This window comes from Myodes glareolus, chromosome 2, assembly GCF_982192425.1.
Source record: "Myodes glareolus chromosome 2, mMyoGla1.1, whole genome shotgun sequence".
In the NCBI taxonomy this organism is placed as follows: domain Eukaryota; kingdom Metazoa; phylum Chordata; class Mammalia; order Rodentia; family Cricetidae; genus Myodes; species Myodes glareolus.
In genome coordinates, this window is record NC_142027.1 from 67,945,938 (window position 1) to 67,964,321 (window position 18,384).

Here is an 18,384-nt window from a genome sequence, read left to right on the forward strand (position 1 = left end):
GGGCTGAGAGAACCTGGCAGAAAAACGGGAAAGTTCTTCCGTGCTTCCTTCTTTCCCTTCCCACCTAGGGGTTCACGATGTAACCAGGACTGGCCTCAGACTGTCAGACCTCCTTCCTCCACCGCCTGCTGGAAAAACAGGCGCGAGCCACCACACCTAGGTAGACACTCTCTACCTAGAAGTGCATTCTGGAAAGTTCCTACCTTTTTCAGAGAAAGGCTTCCTGGAAGGGAAGGAACACTCACTCAGTCTAGAGAGGGTGATTTGGGCAGGAAGCAATGATTTTACAAACCCGAGAGTGGGTTTGGATTTTACTCCATTGGAAACTAGGATTGAGTAGAGGCTCACACACTCAGCCTCTGCCCTGATGCCCCTTGCAGCTCTGGATGCACGAAGGGAAAGGAAGCAATTCTGGCAAGGACAGCATGTCATGTCTTTATAACCCACTGTATATACACATGTGCACACATGGAATGGGTAGAAAAGGAAGCTAGAGGGGCCCTGGGTACCCCACACTGGTGCTGTTTTAGGGAAGTGACAGAGGTACTTCTTGTGGGAGGGTCTTCTGTAGGCAGACTTTTCTATCCTCCCAGCCAGTCACCAAGTAACCACAGAGACCTATTATTAATTATGAAAGATCAGCTGGTAGCTCAGGCTTGTTACTAACTAGCTCTTACATTTTAAATTAACCCATACTTCTTTTCTACACTCTGCCACATGGTGGTACCTTTTTTCAACATAGCATATTCATTTTGCTTTTCTCTGCATCTCCTCACGACTCCTGATATTCCTCCCTCCTCCTCCTCCTCTTCTTCCTTCTTCCTTTTCCTCCTCCTCCTCTTCCTCATCCTCCTTCTTCTTCACACTCTCCTTTTGTCTACAAGTCCCACCTAACCTCCACCTGTCCAGCTATTGGCCAGTCAGCCTTTTTATTAGCCGGTGAGAGTGTTACATATTTACAGTGTACAAAGACTATCCCACAACAATCCCTGCAGGTTTTACAGTAGGCAGGGAAAAACAATTGGGGTGAGGTAAAAATGAAACTCTATCAACACGATTTGGGTAACCAGTGCAGGGCCAAGACTTCTTGGAGTCTGACCCAGACCATTTTACATTAGCCATAGTTAAGAACGATTTGAAAAGATGTTTTCTGATAACAATTAACTCAGTCCCAATTGCACAACAAATTTAAGACATGTTTACACTGAGATTCTTTACAAGGGCATCTGGCTTCTTTGACAAGAATCGAGACTGTTGACTCAGAGATCATGCCCAAGATTGGCTTCCAGGGAGATTGACTGAGGCAAACATAATGCCTGTGAGTGCCGGGATTGTACTGGCCCTGAGATAACACAGAAGTCTCCTACTCTTACGTTGTAAAGTGCAAACGACATCTCTTAAAAGGAGTTTATGGACCTGAAGTAATGCTTGAGGTTTAAGGAGGAAAGAGCCTGGGATAAGTAAATCATAAATTCTGGAAGATACGGGCAGAGCCTGGCTCATCAGACAGAAAAGGATCACCAGGTTATAAACTACATTATTTCCCAGCATTCCAGGGACAGCAGGTGCGCACCTCATTCCCCTGAAGAGGGAAGCCTGTATGCTTAACTTTCATGCCTTCTCCATTACTTCCATCTGTGTGCACAAGACCATTTGCCCTCTATAACTTCTGTGCTTGGAACCTTTTCCAGGAGAAAACGAATTTGGGTACTGGTGGGCAGTTTTCTTCTTTTTTTGTGCAGTACTGGGAATTGAACCCAGGGCCTTACATACATTTGAAGCAAGTACTCTATATCTATGCTTCTATTTGAAGCAAGTACTATGCTATATCTCCTGGACTAAGTTGTCCTGGGTTGCAGTATAGTTCAGTGGTAAGCGTTTGCCTTGAATGATCAATGCCCGGGCTTGATTTCAGTCCTGGGGAAAAACATCCTTCAAATGAGGAAAGTCATCCAATGGTGTCATTTGAAGTGGGTATGGTGGTCAGGAGGGAGGAAAGGTCGATCTGTCTATCTCTCTCGTTTGGTCATCTTGGTGCTTGCTGGTTTTTTCATTTGTTTTTTTTTTTTTCTTGAGACAGAGGACTGTGTGGCAGAAGATGGCTTTAAATTCCTTCCTGATCCTCCTTCTTCCGCCTCATAAGTGAGATCACATGTGTGCACCCCATGGCTGGCTCAGTAGTGTAACTTAAATTCCCTTCCTTTTAAACCTTAATTAAACTTTGAGAAAAACTAATGCATGTACTAGGGACAGAGGTGGAACAGTAGAGGCTGTCATAAGGAACAAGCCATTCTTTGGGCTCTAATCTGCAGTGCCTTGCCTTCTAAACTTTGAGCCACTTTCTGTAGGATTTTTCCAAAAGCAGAAGCATTTGACCTTAGAAATATTACATGCTAGCCAGTCAACAGCTTTTCAGTCTGGGTAGGGACTTCACAGAGTCCTCTCAGGTCAAAGGAAGCTACATACAAGGCCATTTAAATGCCAAGTTCAGAGGGAGGGATTCTAACCAGAACAAATAGTCCACATTTAGCTAAACAGAAGCATTTAAATTTCCAACTCTTATGAAGATAGCTATATTTTAACCAATGAAACTAAATAAAATTATAGAAAGCTAGAAAATCTCTATAGCCCAGACTTTATAGCCCAAAGCTTGCCCACAGTCACAGAAAGGAGTTCCAACCAGGTATTTGTAACTTGCGTGCTTGGCCTTTTGCAACTGGAGGGCTCATTGATACAATCACAGTAACGTGAACGGACGCCGTCACCTGCTGTGCTCTGAAGCAGTCAAGAGGGATGCTTAGACTCAGACCATGACTAGATCCTACCTAACGCAGCAAAGAAAAACGTGCACGTCCTGTGTGATTCCGTCATACTAAGTTTATAACAAATAATATTCTGTGAGCGATCTGAGAGCAGCTGCCTCCCAGACAGTGGGAGGCCCTGGAAAAGCTAGGTGTGGTGGTAGATGCCAGTAATCCCAGCACGTGGGAGGTAGGAGGTCCGGAGCTCAGGGCCAACCTGGCCCTGTCTCTGTCTCTCTCTCTCCTACTTTCTCTCTCTCTTTTACTTTCTCTCTCTCTCTCTCTCTCTCTCTCTCTCACACACACACACACACACACACACACAAACACCACAAAACAGCAAATAAAAAAATCTCTGCAGGGTAGGGATACAAGGGACTGTCCTCAAAGTGATAACACTTAGCGGTAAAAGATTACTTCTGCTCTAAGATCAGAACAAGGTAAGGTGTCTGCTGCCTCTGCTTCTGTTTGGGTTAGGGCTGGAAGCTGTAGCTTGTGTAATAAAGCAGAATTAAGAAGGTGCTGGGTCAGGCTGTTCCCTGCCATTGCCCTGCTTGCTGTTTCCTTTCCCGGCACTCAATAAATCTATGGGGGGATGGCCAGAGCAAGCTGGTTAGTGAGACTGCCTCTCTCAATGAACTCTGGGATTGCTTAAGAGACCCTGCCTCAGTGAATAAGGCTGAACGGTCAAGGATTGCTGAGAGCAACCTCCAGCCTCCATACGCATTTGTCCATGAGTATATACACTCTTACACGGGTGTGCTGTACACAAACCAACATGCATCTATGCATGAATGCAAACACCCACACATACACATGAAAAAGAGAAGACTTTTAAAAATAAATGCTGTGGGCTGAAGAGATGGCTCAGCAGTTAAGAGCACTGGTTCCAGAGGACCCAAGTTGGAGTCTCAGCCACCTGCATGGTGACTCACAATCATCTGTAACTCCAGTTCTGGGGGATCTGACGCTCTCTTTTGGGCTCCATGGGCACTGCATGCACGTGGTATACAGATAGACACACAGGAAAAACAACCATACACGTCAAATGAAAACAAATCTTAGCCGGGCACTGCATGCACGTGGTATACAGATAGACACACAGGAAAAACAACCATACACGTCAAATGAAAACAAATCTTAGCCGGGCCTGACGGCCCACACCTTTATCCCAACACTTGGGGCGCAGAGGAAGGCAGATTTCAGGAGTTTGAGGCCCGCCTGGTTTACAGAGTAAGTTCCAGGACAGCCAGGGCTATACAGAGAAACCCTGTCTTGAACAAGTAAAAATAGGGTTGGAGAGATGGCTCAGTAGTTAAGAGCACTGGCTGCTCTTCCAGAGGTCCTGAGTTCAATTCCCAGGACCCACATGGTGGCTCACAACCATCTGTAATGGGATCTGGTTCCCTCTTCTGGCCTGCAGGTATACATGCAGAGTGCCCATACATAAAAGATAAATAGATTAAACTGGAAAAAAAGAAAAACCAAAAATGAAATTGGATAAGGAGAGTAAAACTACTCTATTTCTTCAGACAATTATTGTTTATGTAGAAAATAGGAGTCTACAGAAAACCTGCCTGAAGTAATTAGTTTAATAAACTGCAGGATACCAGTAAAAGATAAATAAATTAAATCATACTTTTTTTTAAAAAAAGATTTACTTACTTGATATGTATGTATCTGTGTTGTTGGCATGTTGTCTGTATGTGTGCCAGTATTCTGTTGCTGAGAAGAGACACCATGACCAAGGCAACTCTTACAAAAGAAAGCATGTAACCGAGGGCTGGCTTATAGCTCCGGAGGTTTAGTTCATTATCACCATGGAGGGGAGCATGGCGGCACACAGGCAGACTTGGTGCTGGAGAGGCCGCTGAGAGCTCCACCCTCACCCACTGGCCAAGAGAGCAACTATGGGCTTGGCATGGATTTTTGAAACTTCAAGGCACACTTCCTTCGACAAGGCCACACCTCCTAATCATTTCAAACAGTGCCGTTCCCCAGTGACCAAGCATTCAAATCTGTGAGCCCATGGGGCCATTCTCATTGGAACCACCACAGCGTGCCTGTGCCTGTGCACAGGTGCCCACTCTTATGTAGCGGCCAGGGGAGGGCAGTGGTGTTCTCTCTGCCACCGCTAACTCCTATGAAGCAGGGTCTCTCCCTGAGCCAGGGACATGGGCTTTTGTTTTTTACCCAGCTAGCCTCAAACTCACAGAAATCTTAAAGGCATGCCCAGCTTGTTCTGTATTTGCTTTTTATTTATTAGTCTGTATTTATAGCATAGAAAACACAGAGTGGGAAAGGAATGAGGGACTCTACAGACATCCTTACAGAGCGACAAAGAGGTTGCTTTATTGTCTCCTGCTGACCCGGAACAACACTCACAGATATAATCAACCTCTGTCCAGATGCTGCTTCCAACATTAATGGGATACTTTTTGTTTAAGGTTGCTTTCAACCTATCGACTGCCTTCGGCAAATGATTACCACAGCACACACACAAACATTGTTCTGGGCAGGGGCGTGAAGAGCTCATCGCTTAAAACTATGTATTATTTTAGGAATTTGTTAGGAAATCCAAGGCATAGTAAATTTGGTTATGTGGTTCTTTTAGTTTTATTTTTTCAGAAAATTTTTAGCTTCATTTATCTAAAGTATGTGAATGTTTTGTCTGCACATATGTTTGTGTACCACAGGCACGCCTGGTGCTGGAGGAGTTCAGAAGAGGGTGTCGGATCCCCCGGAGTCAGAGTTACAGTTTGTGAGCTATGTAGGTTCTAGAAGCTGAACTTGGGTCTTCTGCAAGAACAGTAAATACTATTGACCCCTGAGCCATCTCTCTGGCCCCAACATTCTTCTTTTAAAGGCAGGTCAAACTTAAACAGGCCAAGTACACAGTAGGGCAGCAGGTTGAGTACATAATCTTAAAAGCTCTCAAGGCATATGGTTGTCTTGGTCTGCTGGAAGTTCAGTTTCTCTAAAGGCAAAGGAATAGCTTCAGAAATCCCATCACTGCGGCGCGCTTCCTGTCCGGCAGGAATGAACGCCACTAAAAACGAGAATTCCTTCCCTGGTCACGTCTTTATTTGGAGCATTCCGTTGAGGAAAATTGGGGGAAGGGAAGATAGAGCAGGGACAAGAGAAAGCTTAGAGAGAGGAAGTAGAGTCCCGAGGCAGCTGCTTTTAAACGGTGGAGAGGCTTGAATGCTGTCCTGATTGGTTAATGCCATTCTGCTGGACTGAGCATGTGCAAGCAAGGGTGCAGGCAAGGGTGCTCAGCCCCACGTGGCTACCTCCAAACTGCAGGACCACCTGTGCCTCCAGGTGGCTCCCAACACATCACTGTAATGAGCACTCAAGCACACCCAATATGGTACAGACCATCCTCCAAGCCTTCACTGTCACCTTCAGGAGTTCGGCTTCTCCTACTGAAAAGGTCATCTCATCTGGGCTTCTTGTCTGCTACTGGCTCCTTCATAAAAGGAAGGGTGGGGGAGAGTTGTGAGACCCCCGAGGATCTAGCCATACCTCTCAGCCAGACGCCTGCGATTTTATCCTAATTGTAGAAGTCTTTGTGATCTTGGGGAGAGCGCACAGACTGGGGAACTCTAGGGGAGGGTGTTTCATCTATGAATCCAGGGGGAAGTCCTCACCCACACTGGGCACAGCTTCCAGTTCAGCTGCTTCAGAGATGGGGACACACACACACACACACACACACACGTGCGTGCTCTGTAAGTACCCTAATAAACTTATGGTTCCCCGCGGGGGGATGTTGGTGAAATTTAACTCTGGTTTCTCATTTGAACTGTGCCAGGGATTGTTACTTCATCTACCCCAAGGTGAAAATTCTCTAAACAGATGTTCTATGTCATTACTGTCATAATTTGCTTTCTATTGCTGTGATAAATACCATTACCAAAAGCAACTTGGGGGAAAAGAGGTTGTTTGATTCTACATAAAAGAAAGTAAGGGCCGGGCGGTGGTGGCGCACGCCTTTAATCCCAGCACTTGGGAGGCAGAGGCAGGCGAATCCCTGTGAGTTCGAGGCCAGCCTGGTCTACAAGAGCTAGTTCCAGTACAGGCACCAAAAACTACGGAGAAACCCTGTCTCGAAAAAAAATAAAAATAAAAATAAAAATAAAAGAAAGTAAGGGCAAGAACTGAAGAATGCAGGGCAGTGGTGGCGCATGCCTTTAATCCAGCACTTGGGAGGCAGAGGTAGGCAGATGTCTGTGAGTTCGAAGCCAGCCTGGTACTACAAGAGCTCCAAAGCTACAGAGAAACCCTGTCTCGGGAGGAAAAAAAAGAACTTAAGAACTATGGAGAAACACTAGTTTGCGCTCTGCGACTTACTCAACTTGCTTCTTTATACAGCCCGGAACCACCTGTAGCACCGCCCACAGTGAGCTGGCCTCCCACATCAAACGTTAATCAAGGCCCCACAGATTTACCCAAAAAGCAATCTGAAGATGGCATGTTCTCAGTTAAGGTTCCCTCTTGCCAGATGACCCTAGCTTGTGTCAAGTTGATCTAAAACTAGCCAGCACAATTAAAGTCATGCAGATCAACACCACAGGGATCTGCCACTGTATAAACGTGAGAGGCAGTGTGTGGCTGCAGAGATGGGAGCAGTTAAGGGCCTCAACTGCTTCTGCAGAAGACCTGGTTTTGAGTCCCAGCACCCACGTAATGAAGGAGGCTCACAACTGCCTGTTACTGCAGCTACAAGGGAATCCAATGCATCTGGTTTCCGTGGACGCCTGCACACACGCACACGCACATGCACACATACACTAAAATAAAATAAAGCTTTTTAAAAAGACAGTTCATCAACCATGTGACACACTGGAAGCTAGCATGCCCCGTGGGAGTGTGAATTTGAACAATTCTTTGTAGTTTCTTAAAAAGTTAAAGATAAAGATATGTACTGACAATTCCACTCTAGTATATTTATTCAAGAGAAAAACTTTATATAACTTGGACCAACCTGGAAGCAGTAAAAATGTCTACCAAGAAGTAAATGAATAATCAAACTATGACTGAGACATAATGTACTGAGTCAAATATAACTTAGCCACACAAGGGGAGTGAACTACTGTTCCACACAACATGGATAAGTAGGAACATAATTCTGCAGCGTTAGATAAGCCAGGCTTCCTCTCAAAAGATATCAAACTGACTTCTTTTCTTTTTCTTTATTTTCGAGACAGGGTTTCTCTGTGTAGCTTTGAAGCCTGTCCTGGAACTCACTCGGTAGACCAGGCTGGCCTCGAACTCACAGAGAATCTCCTGCCTCTGCCTCTCGAGGGCTGGCTGGGATTAAAGGTGTACGCCATCACGGCCCGGCTGATTTCATTTTTAAAACTGAAAAATACAGACTATCCTGTCTGTACTATGGGGCACATTCAGGGTGGGGCCTCTTCCAAAATATATGACCACATCCCCATTCTTAGAACCTATGTGACAAATCTATGGTTCATTGTCTTTGTAGAGAAAGAAGATGTAATTTCCTTTTTGGCCACTAGAGAGAGCACTACCGTTGACTGCTCATTTCAGACTCCAAATTTTCAGGACTGTGAAAGATTTCTAGGAAGGGGTGGCGAGGGGAAGACAAGAGGATCTCCGAAACCAGTCTAGTCAATCAGTGAGCTCCAAGATAAATGAGCGACATTATCTTTAAAAAGTGGAGTGGAGCCGGGAAGTGGTGGCGCACACGCCTTTAATCCCAGCACTCAGGAGGCAGCCAGGGCTGTTACACAGAGACACCTGTCTCGAAACAAACAAACAAACAAACAAAATGAGGTGGAGAAGAGACTTGAAGGGGTTGACTAAGATACCGTCAACCCGTGCCTTCATCCACATGCATGCCTGCACCCATAAACACACACACACACACACACACACACACACACACAAACACACTTTATAAAACTGCATAAATCTTATTTCAGTATATACTGATGAAACCTTCACACTAACACAAAGTATATTCTCAGGAAGCTGCCCGTGAGATGAAGTCATCCTAGGAACAACAGCTAAATCAGATGATGAACCCGCGGAAACTGATGCAGAAGACTTCAGACACTGTGAGCCGAATCTGAACGAAGACCAGTGACTGAAACGGAAGAGGGATTTAGTTTAAGAACTGTCTTAAACTAAGACAGTTAGTGCGGTCCCTAGAGAAAACTCACTTCCGGAGGAGCTGGTTCACTGGCATCCGCTGTGAGTGGGGGTGGGATGCCTCCGCATCTGCTGTGGGTGCGGGTGTGATGCCGCCGCGTCTGCTGTGGGTACGGGTGGGATACTACCATGCCCTTTCCTCACTGGCTCCAGATCTCACACAGTCCCAGTTTGCGTCTTCCTAACTTTAATTGAATTGTATATTTTAGTAGAGTCCAGGAAAATAAAAGCTGGGAGAATATTTTAAATCTTGTATAAAATGCACTGTCTGCTTGAATAACCAGGGCAGCATTGATTGTTTTTGTTTTCTTTTAGGTTTCAGTCAGTTTAAGGAAAAGAGTAACACCATTGTTTTTGATATCACTTCCTTTTTAAAAAAAAAAAAACTGCTTTCCTTAATAAATCTTGAAAAATATTTTTAAAAAGGGGGGAGGGCTGGAGAGATGGTTCAGAGGTTAAGAGCACTGGCTGCTCTTCCAGAGGTCCTAAGTTTAATTCCCAGCAACTACATGGTGACTCACAACCACCTATGAGATCTGATGCCCTCTTCTGGTGTGCAGGCATACATGCAGATAGAGTAATTCCATACATAAAATAAATAAATCTTAATTTTTTTTGTAAAAAAAAATGCACTTCTTTATTAGGGGAGACAAGCGCCCTGGCACATATATGGAGGTCAGAGGACAGCTTACTGGAGTCGGTTTTCTCCTGACTACGTGGGATCCAGGGATCGAACTTGTGTCATGGGGCCTAGCAGCAGTGACCCCTCACCCACCCCCCTGTGCCATTTTGCCAGCCCAGAATCTACCACTCAGTTCTATAAAGTCTTACTGCAACATGCTTGGGTTTGGCTTTTATTTTCCTCTTAATCTGGAGGGTACCTATTGTTGTCAAAGTAAATCTGCTGGCCTGGCCTGTCACCTGGGTACCCCGCCCACTCCCAATCTCCCCCTTCCTCCTACCTCCTCTCCAGGCAGCTCTGAGGAGGCAGCTTCTGCCTCTCTCTTTTCCCTTTCTTCCTCCTTCTTCTCTTCTGTCCCCCCCTTTCCTCTCCCCTCCCCTCCCATAACCCCTTACTCTTATGCAGTTCCCAATACACCCTAATGATGCAGGAGAAATTGTCTGTATTCTGTCAATCATGTTTTAAATAAATGCTGATTGGCCAGACAGGAAGTATAGGCGGGTCAACCAGACAGGAATAGAGGCGGGGCAATGAGAACAGGAGAATTCTAGGAAGGAGGAAGCCCATTCCTCCGAGTCCTGCCCAGATCACCGAAGAAGCAAGATGTGACCAGCCTCACTGGAAAAAGGTACAGAGCCATGTGGCTAACATATACTAGAATAATGGGCTAATGTAAGTTATAAGAGCTAATACGAAGCCTGAGCTAATGGGCCAATCAGTTTATATCTAATGCAGACTCTCCGTGTGATTCTTTGGGACTTACTGGCTGTGGGAACTGGGCAGGACAGAAATCCCAAGAAGCAGACCCTCATGTTACACACTAAATAAACTCTACACCCGCAGGGTAGTGGTGGCCCACGCCTTTAATCCCAGCACTTGTGAAGCAGAGGCAGGCAGATCTCTGTGAGTTCAAGGCCAGACTGGCCTTCAAGAGTTAGTTCCAGTACAGTCTCCAAAGCTACAGAGAAACCTTATCTCAAAAAACTAAAAAACAAAACAAAAACATAAACTCTATACCCAAGCTCTCTCTACATGGCTTATCTGTCTGTCTCTCACCCACCAGGGGACCCACGTGGCCTTGGGTCACCCACCACCCCTCGTGGGACCGGTCTCGGGTCACCTGCATCATGAATGACAACACCTATGATATTTGAAACTAGATTTATACCAATGCATTCTGGGAAATGAAAACCGTCTTCCCTTTCATTCAGCTGGGGTTCTCTTCCTTTCCCCCCACGTTAGATTTCTGGGAATCTGACTAAATGATGAATCATTTACTGGCCTGAAATGTGCCTAGAAGTGTTTTGATTTGTTTGTGAGATTATTTCCAGAGATGACTGACACGTGGGTCAGCCAAGGGAGCAGACCTACTCTTATGTGGGCATCATCATCCAGTGAGATGGGGCCTGGGCAGAATGGAGAGCAGAGAAGAGGTGTTCATTTGCACACATGCCCACCGTGGTTGTTTGAATGAGAATGGCCCCCAGAGGGCGCAGATTTGAATGCTTAGGCAGCAGGGAATAGCACTTATTTGAAACCGATTAGGAGATGTGGCCTTGTAGGAAGTGCCACTGCGGGGAGCTGAGGTTTCAACAGCCCACACCAGGCCCCTTCCACCTTCCTCCTTCTCTGTGGATGGATTAGGATGTAGTTCCAGTGCCTGCTTGTGTGCTCCCATGCTCCCCACCATGATGACAAACCTTTGAAACTGTAAGCCAGTCCCAATTAAATGCTTTCTTTTATGAGTTGCCTTGGTCATGGTATCTCTTCACAAAACAGTGACTAAGGCAGCTTCGTCCATGTTCAACGGGTGCAGCTTGGCTGGTGTCAGGCCTAGAGATAGTGGGTGGGGCTGCACGGCCCTGCTGCTGCGGATCACAGATCACTGCTAGCACTCTCTAGGCTTCCCAACCATCAAGGTGAGCCTGGGGCTGCATCTCTGGTCCCTCCAGCAGGAGGCGTCCAGCTTCTTGTACTGGTGCACAGAGGTCAGAGGACGACTTGCAGAAGTAGTGGCTCTCTCCTTCCACCACATAGGAACCAGAGATAAAATTGAGTTGTCAGACTGGCCTTAAACTTGAGTTTAAGTCCATATGTACTGGGACTGCAGCATATGCCCATACCCAAGTTAACTGTATTATTATTTTATTTAGCTGTCATGTTAGAGTTCTCTAAAGGGATGCTACCAGCCCTCATGATCTCATAGGGTGGCACTATGAGGTGTGGTTTTGTGGTGTTGCCATGGGGGTGGGCTTTGAGATCTCTTTTGCTCAAGCTTCCCTGAGTATGATTTTCTGTCAACTTCCTGCTGCCTTCTGGTCAAGATTTAGGCAGCACCCAATCTGTCTGCATGATGCCATGTTCCCCATCGTGTAATGAACTGAACTCTGAAACTGTAAGCAAGCCATCCCAACTAAATGTTTTAAGAGTTGTGGTGGAGGCAGAGGCAGGTGGATCTCTGTGATTTCGAGGACACCCTGGTCTACAGAGTGAGTTCCAGGACAGGCTTCAAAGCTACACAGAGGAACCCTGCCTTGAAAAAGCACAACAAAAGAGCTAACAAAGAGTTGTGGTGATGGCGACCATAATGTCTTTTCACGGCAATAAAAAACCCAAAGGCAGGGTGAAACTGACAGATGAACGTGTGTGATGTACACACGAAGGGGGTTTTTATTGGTTTCCAAAGTCTGCTCTGGGCATTCTTGCTTCTGAACATTAATAGTTAACTTTTTTTTTTTTTTTTTGGTCAGGGTTTTTCTGTGTAATAGCTCTAGCTATCCTGAAACTCACTTTGTAGACCAGGCTGGCCTTGAACTCAGAGGTCCACTTGTCTTCTGAGTGTTGGGATTAAAGATGTGTGCCACCATCACCCAACACACTACTAGTTAAAATTGTGACCCTTGGGGGCTGGAGAGGTGGTTCAGTGGTTAAGAGCACTGACTGCTCTTTCAGAGGACCTGGGTTCAATTCCCAGCACCCACAGGCAGCTCACAACTGTCTCTGATGCTCTCATACATACATGCAGACAAAACACCAATACAAATAAAAGTAAATTTAAAAAAAAATTAAAAAATTGTGACCCTTAAAAAATTCATTAAATATTAGTGCTGGTGAGATGGCTCAGGGGTTAAGAGCACTTGCTCCTCTTCCAGAGGACTGAGATTTGGTTTCCAAGACTCACAAACACATGTAACTCTGGCTCCAGGAGATCCAACACCCTCTTCTGGTTTCCACATGTGTACACACAGGCTCACAAGCAGGGCTGGAGAAATGCCTCAGTGGTTAAGAGCAATGGCTGCTCTTCCAGAGGTCCTGAGTTCAATTCCCCACAACCATGTGACAGCTCACAAGCATACATAAATAAAAATAAAATAATAAAACTTATTAAATCTAGGCAGGCATAGTGGTGCATGTTTTTAATCCCAGAACTCAGGAGGCAGAGGCAGGTGGTCTCTGCTTTTGTTTGTTTATTTATTTATTTTGTCAAGACAGGGTTACTGTGTAGCCCTGGCTGTCCTGGAACTCTCTGTAGACCAGGCTAGTCTCGAACTCGGAGACCTGCCTCTGCCTCCCAAGTGCTGGGAATAAAGGCATGTGGTTTGTTTCCCTAGGGAGATTTCCCTGGAAAGAACTAATTTTTCCTTTGCAAGTGGTGGGTGGGGGAGGGGGACATGTATCACAAATATAAATTTCTCTCCACGCATAAAGCAGACGACAACTTTGCTGTTCTCTATTTTTATTATTTTTCAATTTTCCCAACACATGAACTATAGCTCATTTTTGAGATTTTTTTTCAGTGCACTTCACAGCAAAAATGAAAAGAAAATCATTAAAATGGTTGTACACAAACCAATCTTTTAATTTACAATTTGCTGAAAAAATCATTGTTGCTGTTTTCATCCTTTTAACCCTTCTAAGGAGAGAGGTTCTCAGAGCACAGCCACAGCCGCCTGGCACGGCCGCTGAGTGACAGGTGTGCGCTCCTTCCGCACACCAGCTGGAAGACCACGGGCAGGAGCAGGGTAAGGCACCACTCTGGGACAGTGAAGGGAGCTTGCAGTAATGGCCAGCACCACGAGGGGGCGCTCAGCAAACACTCAAACAAATGAAACCATAATTAATTAGCACTACTCTGTTCACTGCCAGCAATTCTTCATCCCCACTAAAATAACAATAAAAACCCAATTTCTACCTGAGTGCACATTCCTGCCTCTATCTCATGCTTTCCTCGGCATTTAGGTTTCCTTGGAAATGGAATAGACCCTCCTTTACGTGCACTCAGTCACAGACATAATTGAATTACTGACAGACATGAACAGGCTTTAGTTTTAACTTTTGAGTGAACAGAGGTCAGATAAAGCAAACTTACTCAGGAGAGCACATAATACTGAATATGAACCTACAAATGAGAAGAGGTACGGAAAAAGTAACAGCTTTGCTTTTTAATATTTGCTATTTTTTTTAATGCCTTAGTTCTTGAGAAAGGCCAAAATCTCATATTGACATGAACACATTTTAAAAAATTGTCTCTTAAGTGTAATATTTAATAAAACTAGGTATTGAAAAATGTTCTGAAATTTTTCAAGTCAATGTTGTTTTCAAGTATATTAAAATGCTCAGAAGAAAAAATTCCTCCATGGTTACAATTCTAATTATAAATACCCTTTTAAAAGAGAGTTCCAACAGAGCAAGTGATGGGCTTCATCGGGCGCAGGCACAGCCTCCGAAGGAAGAGGCCTTGGGATGTGAACACTGACTTCAGGCACAATGGCGCAATCCACTTGTAGGTCCCGCTAGTCTCCCTCTTGATCTGGAAGAGCAGTGAGCACTTCAGTGCGGACAGAAAGCAAACACTCTGCAAGAGACCTGACTTTTCACTACAAAGGAACCAAAGTCGCTGAGTTCTCACTGCTGTCATCTGTCGCCCCGCACAAACCAGGGGCTCGAGCAGATAAAAGATGACACACGTACTGGTGGGGTGGAAGGCTCTAAGATGGTATTGCTCACGGTGGTGAACAGGCTGCCGAGAGGCCCATCACGTGTCCGTAACACTTTGGTCTTGCTGCAGGGTGATGCGCTCGAGTAGGTACATTCGTGTTCAGCTAGTTTCAGGCTGTGCAATTAGGAGGCAGGTCACTCAGTGCAATGACTCCGTCTGAGAGGGCTTGGGGGACACAGAGGAGAACCTCATTTGGTCCAGTCTTAGAAAGCATGTGTCACTCTGCTGGTTGTGATGGAATTACTTTCCAAAGGGGTTTGTGATAAACCCAGCCATCTCCCTGAAACAAGTAAAAAGGGATTAAAGCAGCAGCCTGCCAGCATCTCCAGACAGAAACCTAGCCAGGAGCAACAGCAAAATGGGGATCCCGGATACAACACCAGACCATGTCTGCAGCTTAGGGGGACACCACGGTTTGAATGTGAATGGTTCCCCCACAGGTTGATGGTGTGTTGAGGTTGAGGAACCTTTTAGAAGTAAGGTCTCACTGGAGGCAGTGGGCTGCTGGGTGGCTTGGGACTGTGGGGATTTTGTCCAGCTCTGCTTCCTATTGACCTGATTGCCAAGGTGACACAACCAGCCTTCCTGGGCTCCCAGCAGGCCCCTGCCTGACACCAAAACAGACTCCAGCCCTGAATCCCCACCCCCAGCCTCTTTAGTGTCAGGGATTCTGTCAGAGGCAAGGAAAGGAACTGTGCTGTGTGGAAATACTGTTCCTGACTCTTGCACATGTAATTCTGCAGAGGTTACCTGTAGCAATTCTTCCATTTGCCAAGATGCTGCAGACCAAGCCTCACAGAACACAGGTAGCAGGCAAGCAGAAGGAAATGTTCATGAAGGGAAGACCAGAGAGCAGAGGGAGGGAAGAGCTATGCAGTGATGCAGAAAAGCAGACTGCGGCAGACAGAGCGGGAAGTGGCAGCAGGTCAGGATAATGAGGACTGCAGCCTGGGTTCAGAGGACTGGGAAACTCAGGCTGCAGTTCTGCCTCTATCCCTACGTCTCCTTCAATCTGTTCATAATTGAACCGCAACAGTCAGGACTGTCTTCATAAGCCTTGTCTTCCATCACAGGGCACTGCTTAAACAACAAATCCTGAGGACCACAATGCGAATCTACCAAACTTAATAACCCCTCTCTGTGAGTCATTTCACCCACCCCGCCCCCACTCCCAGACAGAGTTTCTCTGTAGCTTTGGAGCCTGTCCTGGAATTTGCCCTGTAGACCAGACTGGCCTGGAACTCACAGAGATCCACCTGCCCCTACCTCCCGAGTGCTGGGATTAAAGGTGTGCACCACCACCAGGCTCATTTCACCCATTCTTTCCACTGCCTTAAGTCTAGAAGTCCCTACTTGTTAACATCAAATGCAGAACTGAGTTTACTCTTTGTCTTTGACTACGACTGTTTATAATGGGATCTCCCTTCATGTCTCCAGATATCAACCACTAGGCTGTTCCTGAAATCATCTGGCCTATAGATCTCAGCACTTACACTGCTCTCATCATCTTATGAGAGTTTATCATTTATATATATTTATTATATATTATATATTTATTTTATCAATTTATGATATGCTATCCAATCACCTTAATCTATGGACAAAAACCAGAAGCTCTGAGCTCCTGGTGGGTGCACACAGCTATAATCCCAGCACTTGTCGACTGAGGTAGGAGGACTGATGAGTCTAGCGGAAAGGAAATGGAGGTTGTGAGAAGCAAAAGTTCTCATACAATATTTTTGCTAAGCGCGGTGGAGGCCACCCCAGGAATCCCTGCAGTGAAGAGCCTGCATGAGCACGTGATGGGGAACTTCAGCCAATCACATTCTGCTTAGGGTGTGTCCCCTTGGGGCCACACAAAACAAATAAAAGTCCAGGTGTGCTTAGCTCTGCCCTTTTTTGTTCCCTGCACTTCTGGATCACTGGAATCCTGGTTTTGTAAGTTCCCTTTCTTCTGTTTATTAAAGCTAAATATTTTATATTAAGCTAGTCTGGTTAATTCTAACTACTGATCGACCATGCCCATCAATTGGTGCTCCATCGTGGGGGCACTTCGGAGCCCTTTACTGAGGGTTCCCTGCTGATTAAATTCAGCAAGTCCCCACGTTTGATCTGCGTCACAGCCGCGCGCAGTGCTTCTCACATTACCATCCAGTCACACACAGAGCAAGGGCAGGCATTAACAGCAGACATCTCCACCCTGTCTGTTACACTTATGTCAAGGCTAGCACATGCAAAGGGACAAAGGGACCCAGATCTGAGCTGGCATTTCTAAACTATGATTGATTCCAGGGGCAGTTAGAAAGGACATCTAGGCTGGAACAAACCCATTATTTCAGTAGACATCACAGTGTGTGGGGATAGGGGGCTGCCGGAGGGTTTAACAGTGAAGAGCACTTGCTGTCCTTGCAGAGGACCCAGGTTTGGTATCTAGACCGCACATGGGTGGTTCATAACTAACTCCAGGTCAAGGAGATCTGACACCCTCTTCTGGTTTCCTCATGTACCATATGTGCACATATGTGCACATGTACACATGAACATCAACACTCATACACACAAATCTTAAAAGAAAAGAGGTAGGTTCTCAGTATCTCATATAAATTATAAATGAGATGTTTACTTGTGGTTGTTAGAAGCTCATAGGGCATGACACTATTAGGAGGTGTGGCCTTGCTGGAGCAGGTTGGGGAGAAAGTGTGTCACTGGGGGTGGGTTTGAGGTTTCAGAAGCTCAAGCCAGGCCCAGTGTTGCTCTCTTCGTGCTGCCTTTGGATCTGGTTGCAGAAATCTCAGCTACCTCTGTAGCACCATATCTGCCTGCAGGCTGCCATACTTCTTGCCATGAAAACCTCTGCACTGTAAGCAGCCACAATGAAATGCTTTCCTCTAGAAGAGTTTGCTGTGGTTATGGTGTCTCTTCACAGCAACAGAACCTAAGACACATGTCCTGCTAGTAGCAAGAATGTCAGGGTGCTACTGGATGTGGTAGCACATGCTTTAAACCAAGTAGCTGGGAGACAGAGGCAGAGGCAGGCCGACCTCTGTGAGTTCTAGGCTAACCTGGTTGATATAGAGTTCCAGGCCAGGTAGGGTACACAGTGAAACCCTGTCTCAAAAAAGAAAGGGAAGAAAAATGAAGGAATGAAACAGGGCTACCCTTCAAATCTTGTTAATGGGACATATGACAAGCGGCGCTCCCATGAAGTCCAGAGCTAGTTTCAACAACAGACAGAGCTGTTCCTGTCATACCTGTTTCTTTAACCCAAGGTTACCTGGGTGTAATTCTGAATAGCAATTACAATTGTTTATTTGTTCATATAAAAATATAGAGATGGAGCTGGGCGCGCCTTTAATCCCAGCACTTGGGAGGCAAAAGTACACAAATCTCCAAGTTCAAGGACAGCCTGGTCTACAAAGTGAGTTCCAGGACAGCCAGAGCTGTTGTACAGAGAAACCCTGCTTTGAAAAAACCAAAAACAAATAATAGATAAATAAATAATGAAAAAACAGGTGGGGACTGGTGAGAGAGAGTAAAGGCACTTGCCACTTAACCTGGCAACCTTCCAACATGGTAAAAGGAAAGAATCAATTTCAGTCACAGTCTTCTCCTACCTCCATATTGGCACATGTGAAGTCTGTCCACCAGGAAAAAAAAGGGGGGGTATGTAAAAATGTTCTCTTTGTTATTCCTATCAAGAAAAAGTTGGTAAAAGATTA

At 45.7% G+C, this 18,384-nt stretch overlaps 1 protein-coding gene across 2 annotated transcripts in view; it reads right to left on the reverse strand.

The window, feature by feature from the left end:
- Window positions 1–13,385: 13,385 nt before the first annotated feature.
- The window catches only part of Osbpl11 (oxysterol binding protein like 11), a 60,099-nt gene continuing 55,100 nt past the window's right edge, over window positions 13,386–18,384 (reverse strand). For both annotated transcript variants that reach the window (XM_048454092.3, XM_048454093.3), the window contains one exon: window positions 13,386–14,945. In XM_048454092.3, coding sequence (XP_048310049.3) covers window positions 14,883–14,945 — 63 coding nt within the window. In that variant the 3' untranslated portion in view covers window positions 13,386–14,882. The remainder of the gene's footprint in view (window positions 14,946–18,384) is intronic.